Source organism: Grammomys surdaster, unplaced genomic scaffold, assembly GCF_004785775.1.
Source record: "Grammomys surdaster isolate TR1022 unplaced genomic scaffold, NIH_TR_1.0 265, whole genome shotgun sequence".
In the NCBI taxonomy this organism is placed as follows: Eukaryota; Metazoa; Chordata; class Mammalia; order Rodentia; family Muridae; genus Grammomys; species Grammomys surdaster.
In genome coordinates, this window is record NW_021604706.1 from 2521942 (window position 1) to 2538103 (window position 16162).

Consider the following 16162-nt stretch of genomic DNA (forward strand, 5'->3'; position numbering starts at 1 on the left):
CTGCATTATGATGGGTTAAGGGTTAAGGCTTCATACTGTTTATACAATTGGTCAAAGTGATAACTATAGAAAGTCATACTCTGATGAGAAAAGGGGAAAATGTAAAATGAAGCATTTGTGTCCATTTATGCTTATCCACTTAATGTCATTATGTGTTTCACATAAATAACTTCCCTTGGAGCTAGAGATAACAAGCAGTGGGAACTACTTGATATGTGTGCTGAGAGCCAAACTCTGGGGGAGCAGCAAATGCCTGTAACCACTGAGCCATTTCTCCAGCCCCAACCCCATTAATTTAGTTTTTGACTGTTTAAAAGTTGATCAATGAGCCTGGCACAAATGCAAATGGGCTGGAGATGAAGCTCAGTTGGTAGAATGCAAATAAAACCAGGTATGGTGGCATATGCCTATAACACCAGCACTTGGGTGGTGGAGGCAGGAAGGATCCAGACTTCACTGTCATTCTTGACTACACTGAATTCAAGACCAGACTGGGCTACAAAAGACCCTGTATGAAAACAGAACAACAACAAAATGTTGACTAGATCTGGCTGGGTCTAAGCTCAGCAGGGATATTCACACAAGGCTGCGAATGGACTTTAACATTGCAAATAAATATCTAAAATTTAAAAGCCACACTTCCTTTTTTTTGTTTTGTTTTTTCGAGACAGGGTTTCTCTGTGTAGTCCTGGCTGTCCTGGAACTCACTCTGTAGACCAGGCTGGCCTCGAACTCAGAAATTCACCTGCCTCTGCCTCCCAAGTGCTGGGATTTAAAGGCGTGCGCCACCACCGCCCGGCGTCTTTTTTTTTTTTTTTAATAAAGCCACACTTTCAAAAGGCATAGAGCCAAGTGGGGACCTGGAATAACAGGACTGCTACAGGAAGAAATAAGTGTAGTTATTGGGCAAGTGAATTACAGGCACGAGAACAGCGAGTATGAAATCTCAGAGGATCAACTGCCTGCTATATTTAAGAACTAGGATATTCTCCTGTTATGAGAGGAAAGGTAGGAGATTAGGTCTGTTAAATGATAGACCTGATGTCTACCCTAGCAAGGAGGACTTTTCATGGCTGAAGAAGTACTTGCCAATAATGATCCTTGCTTGAAAATCCTAACTGGGAAAGAAGGCCGACCAAAGGAAGCCCAGAAGAGGCAAGGAAATTCCTAAGTCCAGTGTAAGGAAGTCTCACAAAGTCTGCAGAACTGTTTGGGATAGATATGGGAAATCATGTCATTTTCTACAGAGAGGATGAGAAGTATGTTGGCCGTGTAACAGAGCCTAGTAAGTAAGTAAGACTGTCTGTAGTGGACAAGATGAGGTCATTGAAAGGTGTCAAGAAAGCCCAATTAGGGGAGCTTGTACGCGAATGTTAGGGTGAGGCAGCAAAAAGCTCCGCCCAAGCCAAAGTTCTAAACCTGCGCCTTTAGTGGAATCTGCCCCCGTTAAAGGCCCGCCTTCTCAGCCTAGGTTCCACCACACCAAGAGAACGTGGGAACGGTTAAAGGAGGGACCCAGCTGATTGAGTGGCCTTTGGACCAATTATCTTACGGGATATTCAGGGATCTCTTGAGAAGCGCTCAGAACAAAAATGCGAGCCCGAAGACCAATAAAAAAAAAAACCGTACAGAGGAGGAGGCAAGCCGAGGGGAAAGCTAGATCACGGCTCTTCAGCTTTGCCACGCCCTTCATTCTTGCTCGGCCTTGCCGCAGAGAGCAAATCTGATTGGCTGAGCGTCACTTTTTCAAAAGGGTGGGGCCACATACGTTTCACAGTGGGGAACAAACTAGTGGTAGAGGGTGTGTGGCAGGGCGGGGCTAGATTGTCCTATGTAAGGTGGGAAAGGCCAATGGTAATCCAGGCCACCTCTCCTAGAAAGTCATTTCGAGCCTTTAAATTCTTGCCTCCCGAGGCACCACAAAGGACTAGAACTGCTTGGCTCACCTATTCTTTTTCTCCTTGCAAAAGTCCCGTTCGCCACCATGGGGATGTACCAAGTGAGACTGTAGGGAAAGAAGGTGGTGACTGGCACGCCTGGCTACTGGCTGCCGCTCACCTCGATGCTAGCAGATTTCTAGCAAGATCAAAACTGACTATTAACCCACCGCTACAACCCCCTGGCGCCGTTCCAGGGCCAACGCCACATTCCCTGCTGGGCACGCAATGGCCGCACCCCCTCCCGCTGCAGACGGTTCTTTTGGTACACGCAGTCCGAGGTGAGTCCCCTCCTTCCTGCTTCCCCCCTTCCCCCTCAGCGTGTGCGTGCGCATGCGCGGAGCGCGGCGCGCGCGGCTGCTGGGCCGCTGGCTGGGGGGCTCTGGGATCTGCTGCGTCTCCGCTAGCTGTCTGCTGTGAGTCACGAGCCGCCGTGAACACCCGGATTCCAGCCGGCGCTTGCGAGCACGGGGGCATCGCCCGCAGTGGCCAAGCTCATGGCCGGCTGAGCGGGACGCCGCCTCCGCCTCAGCCGCCGCCGCCGCCGCCGCCTCTTCCTCCTCAGCCGGCGGCGGCCCGGGCCCAGCAGCCATGGCCGAAGACTACTGGGACGGGCGCCTGCGGCGAACTGGAGGAAAAGGAGGTCGCGCGGCCTCATCCCGGGCCGCCGCCCCAGGCGCCACCGCGCCGGCCCCGCGGCTCTGAGGTTACTCGCGCGCCCCCTCCGGTGAGCGTGTCCTCGATGTTTAGGGTGGGGGCTGCTCTTCCTAGAGAACCAACAGGACCCTAGGCGGTGCTGGAACAAGAGTTAGGGGGTTCTGGGCTGCTTGTCTGTCAGGTGCCCCTTCCCCCTCGAGTTTCCCAGAATGCACCGGATGGGTCATTTGGGGCCTCCCTGACCTTGGCCCCGCCCTGGGCCCCAGTCCCGGGAGCTGAGGATGGGAAGTGCTGTGGATGCTAAGTTGGAGAAAGGACTAGAGTTATGAGAATGGATTGATACTGTAGTGGTGAAAGACTCGAGGTGGCTAAAGCGGTAGGAACGTGTAATAAAAAGCCTTACGACTTCAGGCCCCAGTGTGCTTATGGAAAGGGATTGCAAAACCGTGAGGGACGTGATGGAGTATAACGGCGTTGCGAGTACCAAAACACGCTAGGAGAGGTTGGAGCTGCAGAGAGGCCCAGGGTAAATGGAGAAAGGGTGGTAGAGGTACCAGAAGGTGTGCTGATAGACTCAGGGTTCTGAGGCCGAGTGTGTGGTGATGAAGGTCAGGCTAGTGTTAATACTATATTTGTCCACAGGGTTGGGGCTGGCAGCTTCTCTGGGTCCAGGGTGTGCTCATGGAGGTAGTGGAGTGTCCTGGAGGTGAGGGTATGTAGATGTAATAAAGGTAGTGTGAGGCCAGTATATGCCAGTGAAGGCAGAGCTATTGAAGGACCTGAGAGTGTGTGTAATGGGGAAGGGTGGGGGAAGGTCTGCACTACTGTGTATTAGGTGTGTGCGTACATGTGTATGGGAGATTGTCAGTAAAGAAAATATAAAGAGCTTAGCATGCTAAGGGTCCAGATGAGGTGTGAGTTGGTGTCCATAAAGGCAGAGTGAGTTTCCAGAAAGCGGTGTGGGGGGTGGCAATATGAAGTTCTAGAGCAGTGGTTCTCTTCTTGTGGGGTTTGAATATCAGATATCCTACATATCAGATGTTTGCATGACAATTCATAACAGCAAAAGTGCAGGTATGAAGTAGCAACAAAAAAAATTTTATCTCCGGGCAGTGATGGCACAAGCCTTTAATCCCAGCATTTGGGAGGCAGAGGCAGGTGGATTTCTGAGTTCGAGGCCAGCCTGGTCTACAGAGTGAGTTCCAGGACAGCCAGGACTACACAGAGAAACCCTATCTTGAAAACCAGAAAAAAAAGAAAAAAGAATTTTATACTTGGGAGTTACCACAACATGAGAAAATGTCAATGTAGTAAATGGTCGCAGCATTAGAAAGGTTGAGAAGCACTGTTCCCAAGGTTGCTTGTGTGGGGTTAGATAGATACAGATACTTAAACTGTGGGAAGAGCATGAAGTAAAATATGCTGATGAACATCCAAACACTGTGTTCTTTCTGTCTGTGGGCCACTGACGTGTGTTGATTTGGGGAGTGCTATAGGAGGGTTTTTTTTTGGGGGGGTGAGATCTACTGGATAATGAAAGGAACAGAGCTATGAAGGAAATCAGTTGTGAACCAAAGAGATAGTGGTGGGAGCGCGAGTGGTTGGTTGAAGCAGGAAAAGGGGATAGGAAGAGGTGACGGTGTGCCAAAGTGAATTGGAGTGGGGAACTGAAGTGAGCCATTAATTGAGGTGTATGTTAGGAGGGGTCAGGGTCAAATGGAGGAGCTGCATACACTAATGAGGACCAGTCTGATACAGAACAGTGCACTTTTCCCTAGAGAATAGGGCTAAGAAAGGGTTCAAGGTGTGCTAATAGAGAATTAGGACTGGGTATGTGCTAGTCAGGGTCAAGCTATAGTGAAGCCTCGGCTCGTGCTGAGGGAAGGAACACTGTAGTGGAAGTACAAGAATGTCTGTTAACAGTGCTCATAGCTCTGAAGGTAAGGGCTAGAGAGGTGGTTCACCTGTTAAGAGCATGTACTGACCTTCCAGAGGACCTGACTTCAGATCCCTGCATGCACATCAGGAGACTCATAACTGTGAAGGGGCCTAAGTGTGAACAACACTGGTCAGGGATTGTACAAGATTCACATTGTACTAATGATTCAGGTCCAGAGAATGCTAATTTGGGTCAGCTGTAGAGCATCCTGAGTGCATGTTAATGAGGATCAGAATCCAGAGGGGACACTGTTACTGGGAAGGGTAGTGCTAACAGAGAGGCTAACAAACATTTAGACTAGGAAGGGACTCAACATGAAGGTGGCAGAAGTTGCTTAAGGAGGGCAAATACATGCAAATAGAGTTGAGGGCAAGGTTTTGAGTGCTGAAGGGAGTTAGAATTGAGAAGAGAAATTGTGAATGTTAATCGGAGTTAATATGTAGTGAGGGCCTTCTTGAGGGTCTAGCGTGTGCTTATAGAGGTCAGGACAGAATGGAATACGTGTGAGCATTGTAGTATGATAACTGTGCTCGGTAGTTGGAGTTATCGTGAATGTCCTTGGTATGAGAGTAGCATGTCTTTGAGGGATGCCAAAAAGGACAAATACCATGTAGAATCCTATCTCCTGATTCTTGTTCCTTCACTTGTTCTGAAGTTTATATGCTCAGAAAACTGAAATTATGGTATTTAAGTTTTGCTACTCATAAATGTTTAAGTGTATCTGTTTCTAGGAGTCTGTCCACCCTCAAATGTTGGATAATACCCTGCCTTCTTAAAATTCCTGAAAAGATGAATTCTGGGAAATGTCCATTCATCAAGAGTTCCAGTTAGAAGTCGTAAATTAATTTATGGCTCTCTCTCTCTATCCCTCATTACCTAGGCCTTTCCCTTACCACTTGACACCACATACAAAACAACTGGGTATGAGTGTCATATGGGGGCAAAAGGAAGTCCTTGGGAACCAGCGACTTTCTAGGCCTAGATCCAGTGTTTGTCCCCAAGGTCAGGATTTTATGGCATTGTCCTGGGTTCTCTGTGGGTGGATTTTACTCTTATCTAGCTAAGATTTCTTCTGCTAGGCTGTCTCTGCCTTCCCTTCTAGAGACGGCAGGCAGAAGTGGGAGTGAGAGCTGCTGGGTAAGCATTTTGTTTCAAGGTAACAAGTGACCCATTTCTTTTGACTTCATCCCCAACCTTATCCTCAACCTCCAATCTAGCTATACTTGGGCCCTGAGCCATCCCAAGCCCTGCTGTGAGTACAGATGGCTCCTGAGCTAGGTCTTTCTCCCTCCTTGCTGGCCCAGGAGGAAGCAGAAGAATGCCAACCTAAACCTTTTGGTGGCCCCATTCCCACCAGCAGCCCATTTAGGTCATTTTGTTGTCGATTCTAGCATCCCTAGGTGTCTTCTTTGGAGTAGTCTCTAAGTGCCTGGGACTTAACCTCAATAAAGGTTGGTTCTAGGCTCTCAGCCCCTTGATTGGCTACTTCTGTATGTACTTTTTGATATTAACTATTATTCCAGGTTCTCGGGATAGAGCATTGGCCTAAACATACAGAAATCTACCCTGGTGAAGCAAATTTTCTAGTTGTGTGGTGAGAAGACAGACAGTACAAAGGAAAGAAACCAATAAGTAGGTGGTGTTATTTCTGTGGTAGTGATAAGATCTGAGGGACACATTAGAAAGATGAAGGAGCTCAAGATGGCTGAGTCTTAAAATAAAGTTATTCATAGAAGCCTCATAGAAAAGGTGATATTTGAACAATGGGCTGGAGCGGATGGGGCTAAGACATTTTCCAATCTGGGAAACAACCTATATACAGATCCTGAGGTAGAAACTATTGGGTGTGGTACAGAATAATGAAAGAGGTGGTGAGGCTACAGGGGTAATGGGGCAAATGAGGTCTATTAAGACACATGGGCCATATGATGACTACTATGTTTATTTGGGATGATAAGGAAGATGTAATGTTTGCTCTAGGAGAAAAGGAATATGATCTAGTATTGTAAAAACTTGGGTTTGAACCCCATGGGTCTCAACCTTATAGAACTTGTCAAGCAGCAGCTCTGAGGATAGCTGGTGTACTGAGATACCCCTCTTACCCCCCTGCTAACTCCATCCAATGGTTGGGCCTGGACAGCCTCTTCCCCCCCCCCCATCTGAATAGAGAAGTAGGATGATCCATTAGTCACCATGACAGTGGTTGCTGAGGGAAGTGAGAGGGTCCCTGTGGGCCACAGGGAGCATTCTGCCTGGCAGTTGGGGGCAATGTGGGGCTGGTGTCAGCGGAACATGCCATTCTATGGGCGCACCCAGGACCTTGTCACTAGTCCTTCAGCTCTGACTGAACCCCTTGTCCCAACTGTGGCTGCGTCTGTCACTGCTGCTGCACCTGAGGATAGTTGCTGTGGAGTCCTATGCTCCCACAGTGAGACTATTGCCCTAGAGACCAACAACCTACTGAGTGGACCCTTACCCTCAGCTAGCCACCCAAGTCTTAGTACCCAGGTAGGCTACTTAAGGGTAGGCCAACAATGACAAAAGATCTAGAGTGATTGGGCACGGACATGTCCATGTTGACACCCCTTTCTAGGTTGTTGGGGTCTTTAAGACTACCCCTAATGATCAAGCAGGCACTAATGTCCCCATTTCTGTTCATGTCCCTGTTCAGGTTGCCATGGATCGGATGAAGAAGATCAAACGGCAGCTGTCGATGACACTCCGAGGGGGCCGAGGCATAGATAAGACCAATGGTGTCCCTGAGCAGATAGGCCTGGATGAGAGTGGTGGCGGTGGTGGCAGTGACCTTGGGGAAGCCCCCACTCGTGTTGCCCCTGGGGAGCTTCGCTCTGTTCGGGGCCCACTCAGCTCTGCACCAGGTGTGTCTACTTTGATCATTCATTCTCCCTGTCCCAGCTCCCAGATTCTGCCTCTCAGACTCTTATCTTCATTTTCCCTCCTTCCCTCACATCCATTTCCAACTCACTCCGTCTGTACTTCCTTGACTGTATCCAGGCCCCAGGATGGGGAAGGGTACCTTGGCTATTCACCTGGCCCAAGGCTTTCTGCCTTTTTTCAACACTCTGTTGGTGGCCCTCTCAGTCTCATTGGCTCTGTCTTAGGGCTTTGGCAATGCCTGCCACCACTAGCCTTCTGACCCAGGGGCAGCTACCATCTCGGCTCATTTCTGATGGAGTACTCCACTAGATGATAACACTCCCTCCTTATATGTCCTGGGTCTACCTGGGTTTCCTGGGCTGCTCTAGGGGCCGTGTACACAAATGGATATTGTATTGGAGGAAAGAGGGAGTGTTCTTGACTCCAAAGGCCTGTCCTTTCCCTCTCCCCACCCCAGAGATTGTGCACGAAGACATGAAGATGGGATCTGATGGGGAGAGTGACCAGGCTTCAGCCACATCCTCAGATGAGGTGCAATCTCCAGTGAGAGTGCGCATGCGCAACCACCCCCCACGCAAGATCTCCACTGAGGTGCTTGATCTCTGTCCCAGTGTTAGAAGAGTTGGAGAATGGGGTTATATTTGGGGAAGTGTAGCTTATGATCCTTCTTCTCCTCCATCTTGGCTACTAGGACATCAACAAACGCCTGTCACTACCAGCTGACATCCGGCTGCCTGAGGGCTACCTTGAGAAGCTGACTCTCAATAGCCCCATCTTTGATAAGCCTCTTAGCCGGCGCCTCCGCCGTGTCAGCTTGGTAAGTATCTCTTTTTGTCCCATCTAACACCTAGCCCACTCCCCCAGTGCCCCACTGCAACCCTGCTTCAACGTATTGCCTTTGCCCCACAGTCTGAGATTGGCTTTGGAAAACTGGAGACCTACATCAAGCTAGACAAGCTAGGTGAGGTAAGACATTTAAAAGGACTGTGGTAAACATGGGGCATAGTATGAACTCCATGCAACCTCATAGCATCTCTGCTGTTGTACTCCAGGGTACCTATGCCACTGTCTACAAAGGCAAAAGCAAGCTCACAGACAACCTTGTAGCACTTAAGGAGATCAGACTGGAACACGAAGAAGGGGCACCCTGTACTGCTATTCGGGAAGGTACAGACTCCACCCTAGAGTTTCTTTTTTTTTGTTTTGTTTTGTTTTGTTTTGTTTTTCGAGACAGGGTTTCTCTGTATAGTCTTGGCTGTCCTGGGACTCACTCTATAGACCAGGCTGGCCTCAAACTCAGAAATCCGCCTGCCTCTGCCTCCCAAGTGCTGGGATTAAAGGCGTGTGCCACCACTGCCCGGCCCCCCTAGAGTTTGTTTTTTTTGTTTTTTTGGTTTTTCGAGACAGGGTTTCTCTGTAGTTCTGGCTGTCCTGGAACTCACTCTGTAGACCAGGCTGGCCTCGAACCACCCCAGAGTTTCTTGACTGCATGGTACATACTTATACTCTCTATGGTGAGTGAGGACAGAGACTGGGTTTTTTCTGACCTTCTGTCCTCACTAGCACAACACTGGCCTTCATGAGAATGCCTACTTTCTACATTGCCCAGGTAATAAGGCAATTAGGAATCTGAAGGGATTAAGGGACGTGAATTATGATATTTGCTTTCATTCTTCAAGCACTCCTTAAAATGTTCAGAAAATCACAGGAAATAGATTTGAATTACACAGAAAATGAGTACAAATTCCAGCCCGTGTACTTAGGTTTAAAACAAGGCCCCTTCCCAGAAAGCAAAAGCAGATTATAAAAATATAGTGTCACATGAAGTTGGAGCTATAGTCCCATGCTCTTGCTTGATACTCTTGTCTAAGCCTTCTTTTCTCCACGTGGACCATGGAGACACGCCTACTTAGCATAGTGGAAATCAGAGCTAGGTGCTTTTAGGCATTACCCTAAACTTCAAAGGGAAAGAAGGAAACCCTTAAGCTCATATCTACCTGGCCCTTATTCTCACTTTTATTCTGAGAGTGGGGCCCTCACTCTTCTGTTCTTTTCTATGCTTTCTACAGTGTCCCTGCTCAAGGACCTCAAACATGCCAACATCGTCACACTACATGACATTATCCACACAGAGAAGTCCCTCACCCTTGTCTTTGAATACTTGGTAAGGTTGTATAGCAATTGGACCCAGGGAAGTGGAGAAACGGCCAAGAGCCATAGTATGTGACTTGTTCCTATACTACATCTTTTGCCCTCAGGACAAGGACCTGAAGCAGTACCTGGATGACTGTGGAAATGTCATCAACATGCACAATGTGAAAGTGGGTGTGGGACAGAAAGCAAAAGGCAGGAGGGTCCCCCACTCACCCACTCACTGCACAATTCTCCCAGAAATGGCCTTTTCTCATATGATGTTTTTGCTGGGAGCCATTAGAGGGTATTGGGAGCCTGTCGTCTTTTGTGTGATAAGACATTGGGCCCAGTGTCTGTTTGGGAGGGAACGTTGCCTGCCTGCTGCCAGGGAATTCGATGGTGGATATCTTTTGACTTCTGCCTGCCATTCCTGGGTCTCTAGCTGTTCCTGTTCCAGTTGCTCCGTGGCCTGGCCTACTGCCACAGGCAGAAGGTGCTACACCGAGACCTCAAGCCCCAGAACCTACTCATCAACGAGAGGGGAGAGCTCAAACTGGCAGACTTTGGTACCACCAGCCTCTCCCTTCTTCCCATTGACTCCTCTGCATTATTCTCCAAGTAATACAATTCTCTATGACCACCCAGTCTCCTTCCCCTTCAGCCTCTCCAGACTTTGACTATGGCAGGCATTCTTATCCCCAGCTGTACTCTATTCTTGGCTTTGCCCACAACCTTCTCATTCCAGCTGCTCTCTTTTTTTTTTTTTTGCCTCTCAGGCCTGGCTCGTGCCAAGTCAATTCCTACTAAAACATACTCCAACGAAGTGGTGACACTGTGGTATCGGCCCCCTGACATCCTACTTGGGTCCACAGACTACTCTACCCAAATTGACATGTGGTGAGGAGATGTGGAAGTATGGAAGGGGGTGTCTTTCCCAGCCAAAACTCTCTTATATTTATGGTGCCTTTCCTGCCCAGGGGTGTAGGCTGCATCTTCTATGAGATGGCCACAGGCCGGCCCCTCTTCCCAGGCTCCACAGTGGAAGAACAGCTGCACTTCATCTTCCGAATTTTGGGTGAGGAGGAAGTGTGTTCCTAAGAAGCTGTAGGGCCATGCAGGGAAGACCTGAGATGTGCAGGATAACTTGTATTCCTTACTAGGAACCCCAACTGAGGAGACATGGCCAGGTATCCTGTCCAATGAGGAGTTTAGAACATACAACTACCCCAAGTACCGAGCTGAGGCCCTTCTGAGCCATGCACCCCGGTGAGGCTGGTGGGTAGGTGGGCAATAGGGGCCAGAGTGTCTGAACTCAGTATAAAGCACATCCCCTTACCTTTGTGTTAGACTTGATAGCGATGGAGCTGACCTCCTCACCAAGCTGCTGCAGGTAAGACCATCTTCAGGGGCCAACCTTAACAGGAATGGGGTTCCGGGTGTAGGAAAATGTGAACTCTCCCAAGGGCAGACTATGAGGAGGATATGTGTTGAGATACCAGTATCCTAATACACTGTCTTCTGCCTAACTCAGTTTGAGGGTCGCAATCGGATCTCTGCTGAGGATGCCATGAAACATCCATTCTTTCTCAGCTTGGGGGAGCGGATCCACAAACTTCCTGACAGTGAGTGGGAATGGGCTCAAGTTGGGGTTTTGTGGAGCAGAGCCACTAGAACAGGGTGCTGATTTGTGCCATACCTGTGTCAGGTTGTATCTGTTAGGAAAGAATTTTGTTTTCATCTTGGATTCCTTTCACTTTTTATGAAAAATTTCACACAGTACATATAGATGCAATATCAAAAAAAAGTGTACACCACTGTTTTTGAAAACTGAACACCCATATAACTTTCACACAGTTCAAAACAAATGGTAGAAGTTCCCCTATAGTTTCCTTATACTGTCTTCAGCATTCCAGGCCCTTTCCTGGAATAAGAATAGCTTTGGATTTGGGGCATTTGGGGTTTGTTTGGAAGATTCTTTTGAGGCAGGGATGTGCTAGGTAGCCCTGGCTTGTGCTGTGACCTGAGACAAATATTCCTGTGAATCAGGTAAACGTTGGGCTTGCTATGTAGTTTAGGATGACCTTGAACTTCTGATCCTGCCACCACATCCCAAGTGCTGGGATTGATAGGTGCATATCACCACACCTATGGTGTGCTGCTGTCTAGGCTAGCCTAAAACTTGTGATGATCCTCCTGTGTCAGGCACCTAAGAACTTTTAAATTACAGGCATGAGCCACTATGCCTGCTTTAAAAAGTATTTCATTCTAGGCATGGTGGCGCACACCTTTAATCCCAGCACATGGAAGGCAGAGGAAGGTGCATTTCTGTGAGATAAAGGCCAGTCAAGTCTACATAGTAAGTTCCAGGAGAGCCAAGGTTAAAGAGACCATATCTCAAAGAAAATAAAAGGTTCATTACACCAAAAAATTGGGCTCACCTTTCATATCTGCTCACTGAATTAAATTAAATCCCAAACCACTGCCTATTGTATGGATTTGTGAGTAGTATTTATATTAGCATCCTATACTTGATAAACTTAGTCCTTTTTTTGTCCCGGTGCAGTAGTCCAGCAGTCCATCTTCCTTAGTTATAGGCAATTTGACAGAAGAAAGTCAAGCTTCTCAAAAGAAGCAGCAACTAGCCAGGCGGTGGTGGTGCATGCCTTTAATCTCAGCACTTGGGAGGCAGAGGCAGGCAGATTTCTGAGTTCAAGGCCAGCCTGGTCTACAGAGAGTTCCAGGATAGCCAGGACTACACAGAGAAACCCTGTCTCAAAAAGCCAAAAAAAAAAAAAAAAAAGAAGAAGAAGCAGCAGCAGCAACTTGTACCATGTTGGGTTTGTTCTGGGTAGACCCATGGGTCATCCCCCACTTACATGTCTCTTTATTTACAGCTACTTCCATATTTGCACTAAAGGAGGTACAGCTACAAAAGGAGGCCAACATTCGGTCTACTTCTATGCCTGACTCAGGTAAGTGTGGCCCTCTTCTCTTGCTCTGTCCACCTACCTGCTTGCCCACTAACAGCCATTCACTCTGCTTTCCCCCGCAGGCAGGCCAGCTTTCCGTGTGGTGGATACCGAGTTCTAAGCCAAGTTTTAAGCCACAGACCAAGGCCCCAGCAGGCAGCGGCTGGAGGGATGCCACACCCCTCACAGGGCAGCCCCCATCTGCAATCCTCCCTGCTTGTTGCCTGCTTACCTGCCTGAGCCACACTCCCCTGCCAACTGTCCCCTGCCACCTGCCCAAACACCGAACCACTGGCCTGGCCTGTCAACCCAACCACTGGCCTGTCAACCCAACCATTGGCCTGTCTGCTGGGTGCTAACAAAGCTCTCACCACTACTTTGCTTGATGTGTCTGTCTCTCTCTTGGTAGTTGCTGGTGGACAGAATGGCTGTGCCAGCTTTCCACACTAAGGCTAGGCCTTCCCCTCTTCATCACACTCTCTCCCAGGACCACTACCCCATGGCCAGCCAGGGGTTTGGAGCTAACCCAGGCCAGGCTCTCAATCGACTTTGACTAGAGGGTAGTGATGCCTTGGGTCTGGGGCATCCTCTGCCTGTTTCTCAACCTGTCCCACTTGCCTCTGTTGTATGGGCCTTCTTTTTTATTAGTTTCTTTTATTGTTTTTTTTTTTATTATTTTAAATGAGGTTCTCACTTTTAATGCAATATCTCTGTATACAGATTGGTTGGGCGCTACTCCCTGAGTGTGGCCCTCCTATAGTATTTTGTGCAATGAAGTCCCACTCCCAGCCTTTGAGAGGTAGGGACCCAGACCCTATTCAGATCCTGACCATCACTAGACCCTGGGATTGGCTGTGGGAAAGCATGCCTCAGCCACTCACCTTCCTCCCCTACCTAGTGTCCCCAGTTATGGGGGACCTGAGAACTACCAGAGACTGGGAGATGGACATGGTGGAGGCCTACTTTTCCCTCCTTCAGTCCTGTAGCCAGCCATGAGTTCCTTCTCAGGGTCTTCCCCAACCCAGCTCTGCCTAGCCCTCCTGCCCTGTCCTACTCGGTGCTGTTGAGTAGAGGGTCTGCCAGGAATTGACCAACTTAGTGAGGAGCCATATATAATATGTATATGTGCACAAGCAGGGGGACATGTAGGAGCTTGTGCTCAATTGTTACACCCCACTCCCTAGGAGGGTAAGGCAGGCCAGGGACAGTCTCCTGGATGGATGGTTTGTTCCCCTTCCTCCACCTTAAGCCTTGGGACCCTTAAGCGAGGTGGGAGGGCAAGGGAGGGTGCCCTCCTAGTGGGGTTTGGAGGGATTGGGTTCCTGAATGCACCATAATCGCTGTATGAAATATTAAAAAAAAAAGTCTAAAGTGAAAAGTCTGGCTGTAAATCATCAAAAAGACAAGAAGGCTCAAGCTATGGTGATCACTGGGACCTTCATGAATCCATCCATTCCTGGTCCCATCAACTAAGAATATTGGGGAAGAGTTGGTTGGAAGTGTGGGACTGGGAGGGGGGATAAAAACTTTAGAGGGATTGCACTTAGAATGGTAGGATGAGTTGAAGCAGTAGGGTGGAGTTAATTATGTTAATGGGAAGCAAGCATTGAGCATAGATGAGTTAGATTTATCTAGCATTGTGGACAAGCCTGAGAAGATGGAGACAGGAAATGTATTTTAAAAAGCTGTTTGAAGAAAGTTGGAAGGCCCAGTAGATCCAGAGTGATATGAGGCAGAAAGGTCCAGTCTAACTGACAAAATGAAGAGGTCAATTGGAGAGAGAGAGTAGGGTTTTGTTTTTTGTTGTTGTTTTTGTTTTTTTGAGACAGGGTTTCTCTGTGTAGCCCTGGCTGTCCTGGAACTCACTCTGTAGACCAGGCTAGCCTCGAACTCAGAAATCCGCCTGCCTCTGCCTCCCAAGTGCTGGGATTAAAGGCGTGCGCCACCGCTGCCAGGCTTGAGAGTAGGGTTTTGACCACATAAAGGAATCTAGTAGACTTACAGAAGTTCAGAGTGAGGCCGTAGAGCCAGTTTACACTGGTTTCTAAAAAATCCTTGAAGTCATCTGCATGGTGAATTTTGAAACAACCTAAGCTTGGGAGAATGCAAACTTGAAAACCTGAATTCAGGTCACCACCACTCATTTAAAGGCTCAAAGGGTGGTGATGCATCCCAGCACTTGAAGAGGCAAGAGCAGACAATCTCTGAATTTGAGGCCAGACTGGTATAGAGTGAGTTCCAGGATAACCAGAGCTATACAGAGAAACCCTGTCTTGAAAGACAAGGAGTGGGGGGGCCACTTGTAATCTCAATACTGGGGAGTGGAGTCAGCAGGATCCCCGGAGCTTTCTGGCCAGCCAGTGTAAAGAATTGGTGAGCTCCCAAGTTCAGAGAGACTGTCTCAAAAAATAAGATGGAGAGCAATTGAGGTTGACAGCATATGTTTTCTGGCCTCCACATATGTCTGCAAATATTAGCAAGCTTAAGTGGCTGTTTATAGAAGTACAGCAGTAGTGACCTAATGAACCTCTTTTATCACTGTGTCCTTGTAAACACTTTGAAATCTCAATTTGGAGCTACAATGTGCCACAGTGGCTGTCTAGTCCCAGGGTTGAAAAAGGACAGCCTATTTTTGGTGATGGCAACACGCCTTTAATCCCAGCACTTGGGAGGCAGAGGCAGGCAGATGTCTGAATTCAAGTACAGCCTGGTCTACAGAGTGAGTTCCAGAAAAGCTACTGATACAGAGAAACCCTGTCTCAAAAAACAAAACAAAACAAAAAAACCCCTAGGGCGTCTTCCCATTCCTATCATTCTTTCAGTTTTGTAATGGATAGGATGTCCACAAATTCCTATGTCCTCCTATTCTCTGCAGAGATGGCCCTCTGGAAGGTGAAGAAAGCAGCATTAGGGATGGGGAGGAAAGCTAAATGGGGATGAACAGAGTGCAATGAAGATGGGCTTAAAGAGCAGCTATTCGCTTGTGCCAAACTCCATTTCTACACTAGTCTTTGGGGGTTGGGGATCAAGTTAAAAGAGTTTACTCTTTTTCCTTCAGGGCTCATACAACTAAGTTGTGACCTCATCTGCATCAGGTTGGGGTTAGATGATAGAATCACTGTAACAGACACCTCAGCACTACTTTAAAGTCAAACTCCCTATAGAAGCAAACTGAAAATAAGAGGTAAATTAGATCATGTGAGAGGGAGGAGGGTTGAATTGTGCAAGCAGACCTGTATGCACAGGGGTTTATATAGGTATAGGGAGGCATGACTTGAAGTTTGTTCTTGTCTGTGCGTAGTTGGTAATAGTTAAGGTAATCACTAAACTAGCCTTAAAGTCATGATTTTGGGGAGTTTGTGGATTGTCAACAGGCAAGAACAGCCAAAAGAAAGATAAGTGGAGAAATACAGAGAAAGTCATCACTGACCAGTAGAACTGAGAGCCTAAAAAGAAAAAGGAAACACCCTAATAGAATGCTTCTCAGCCAGAGAGACAATCTCCACACTTAAGTAATGTGGTAATGTCTGGTGATACACAGCCTTTGTTCTGAGGGTTGCCACCATTTTCTAGAAGCAGAGATCAGGGAACAGCTTATTACCCCAAAGTGCTGCTTCTCACAAGAAAGA

At 48.0% G+C, this 16162-nt stretch overlaps 1 protein-coding gene across 3 annotated transcripts; it reads left to right on the plus strand.

The window, feature by feature from the left end:
- The first annotated feature begins 2248 nt into the window (after positions 1–2248).
- Positions 2249–13911, plus strand: Cdk16 (cyclin dependent kinase 16). Of its 3 annotated transcripts, none has more exons than XM_028776102.1 (16): positions 2249–2664; positions 7205–7412; positions 7889–8022; positions 8123–8248; positions 8341–8397; positions 8484–8598; positions 9501–9595; positions 9690–9752; positions 10007–10130; positions 10341–10461; positions 10542–10639; positions 10725–10830; positions 10912–10954; positions 11096–11186; positions 12459–12536; positions 12617–13911. In XM_028776102.1, the coding sequence occupies exons 2-16, from the start codon at positions 7211–7213 to the stop codon at positions 12652–12654; spliced, it is 1491 nt and encodes a 496-aa protein (XP_028631935.1). In that variant the 5' UTR covers positions 2249–2664; positions 7205–7210; the 3' UTR covers positions 12655–13911. The 3 variants fall into 3 exon arrangements, with proteins under 3 accessions (XP_028631935.1, XP_028631937.1, XP_028631938.1); XM_028776104.1 differs by lacking the exon at positions 2249–2664 and adding an exon at positions 5959–6165; XM_028776105.1 differs by lacking the exon at positions 2249–2664 and adding an exon at positions 6823–7041.
- Positions 13912–16162: the final 2251 nt, after the last annotated feature.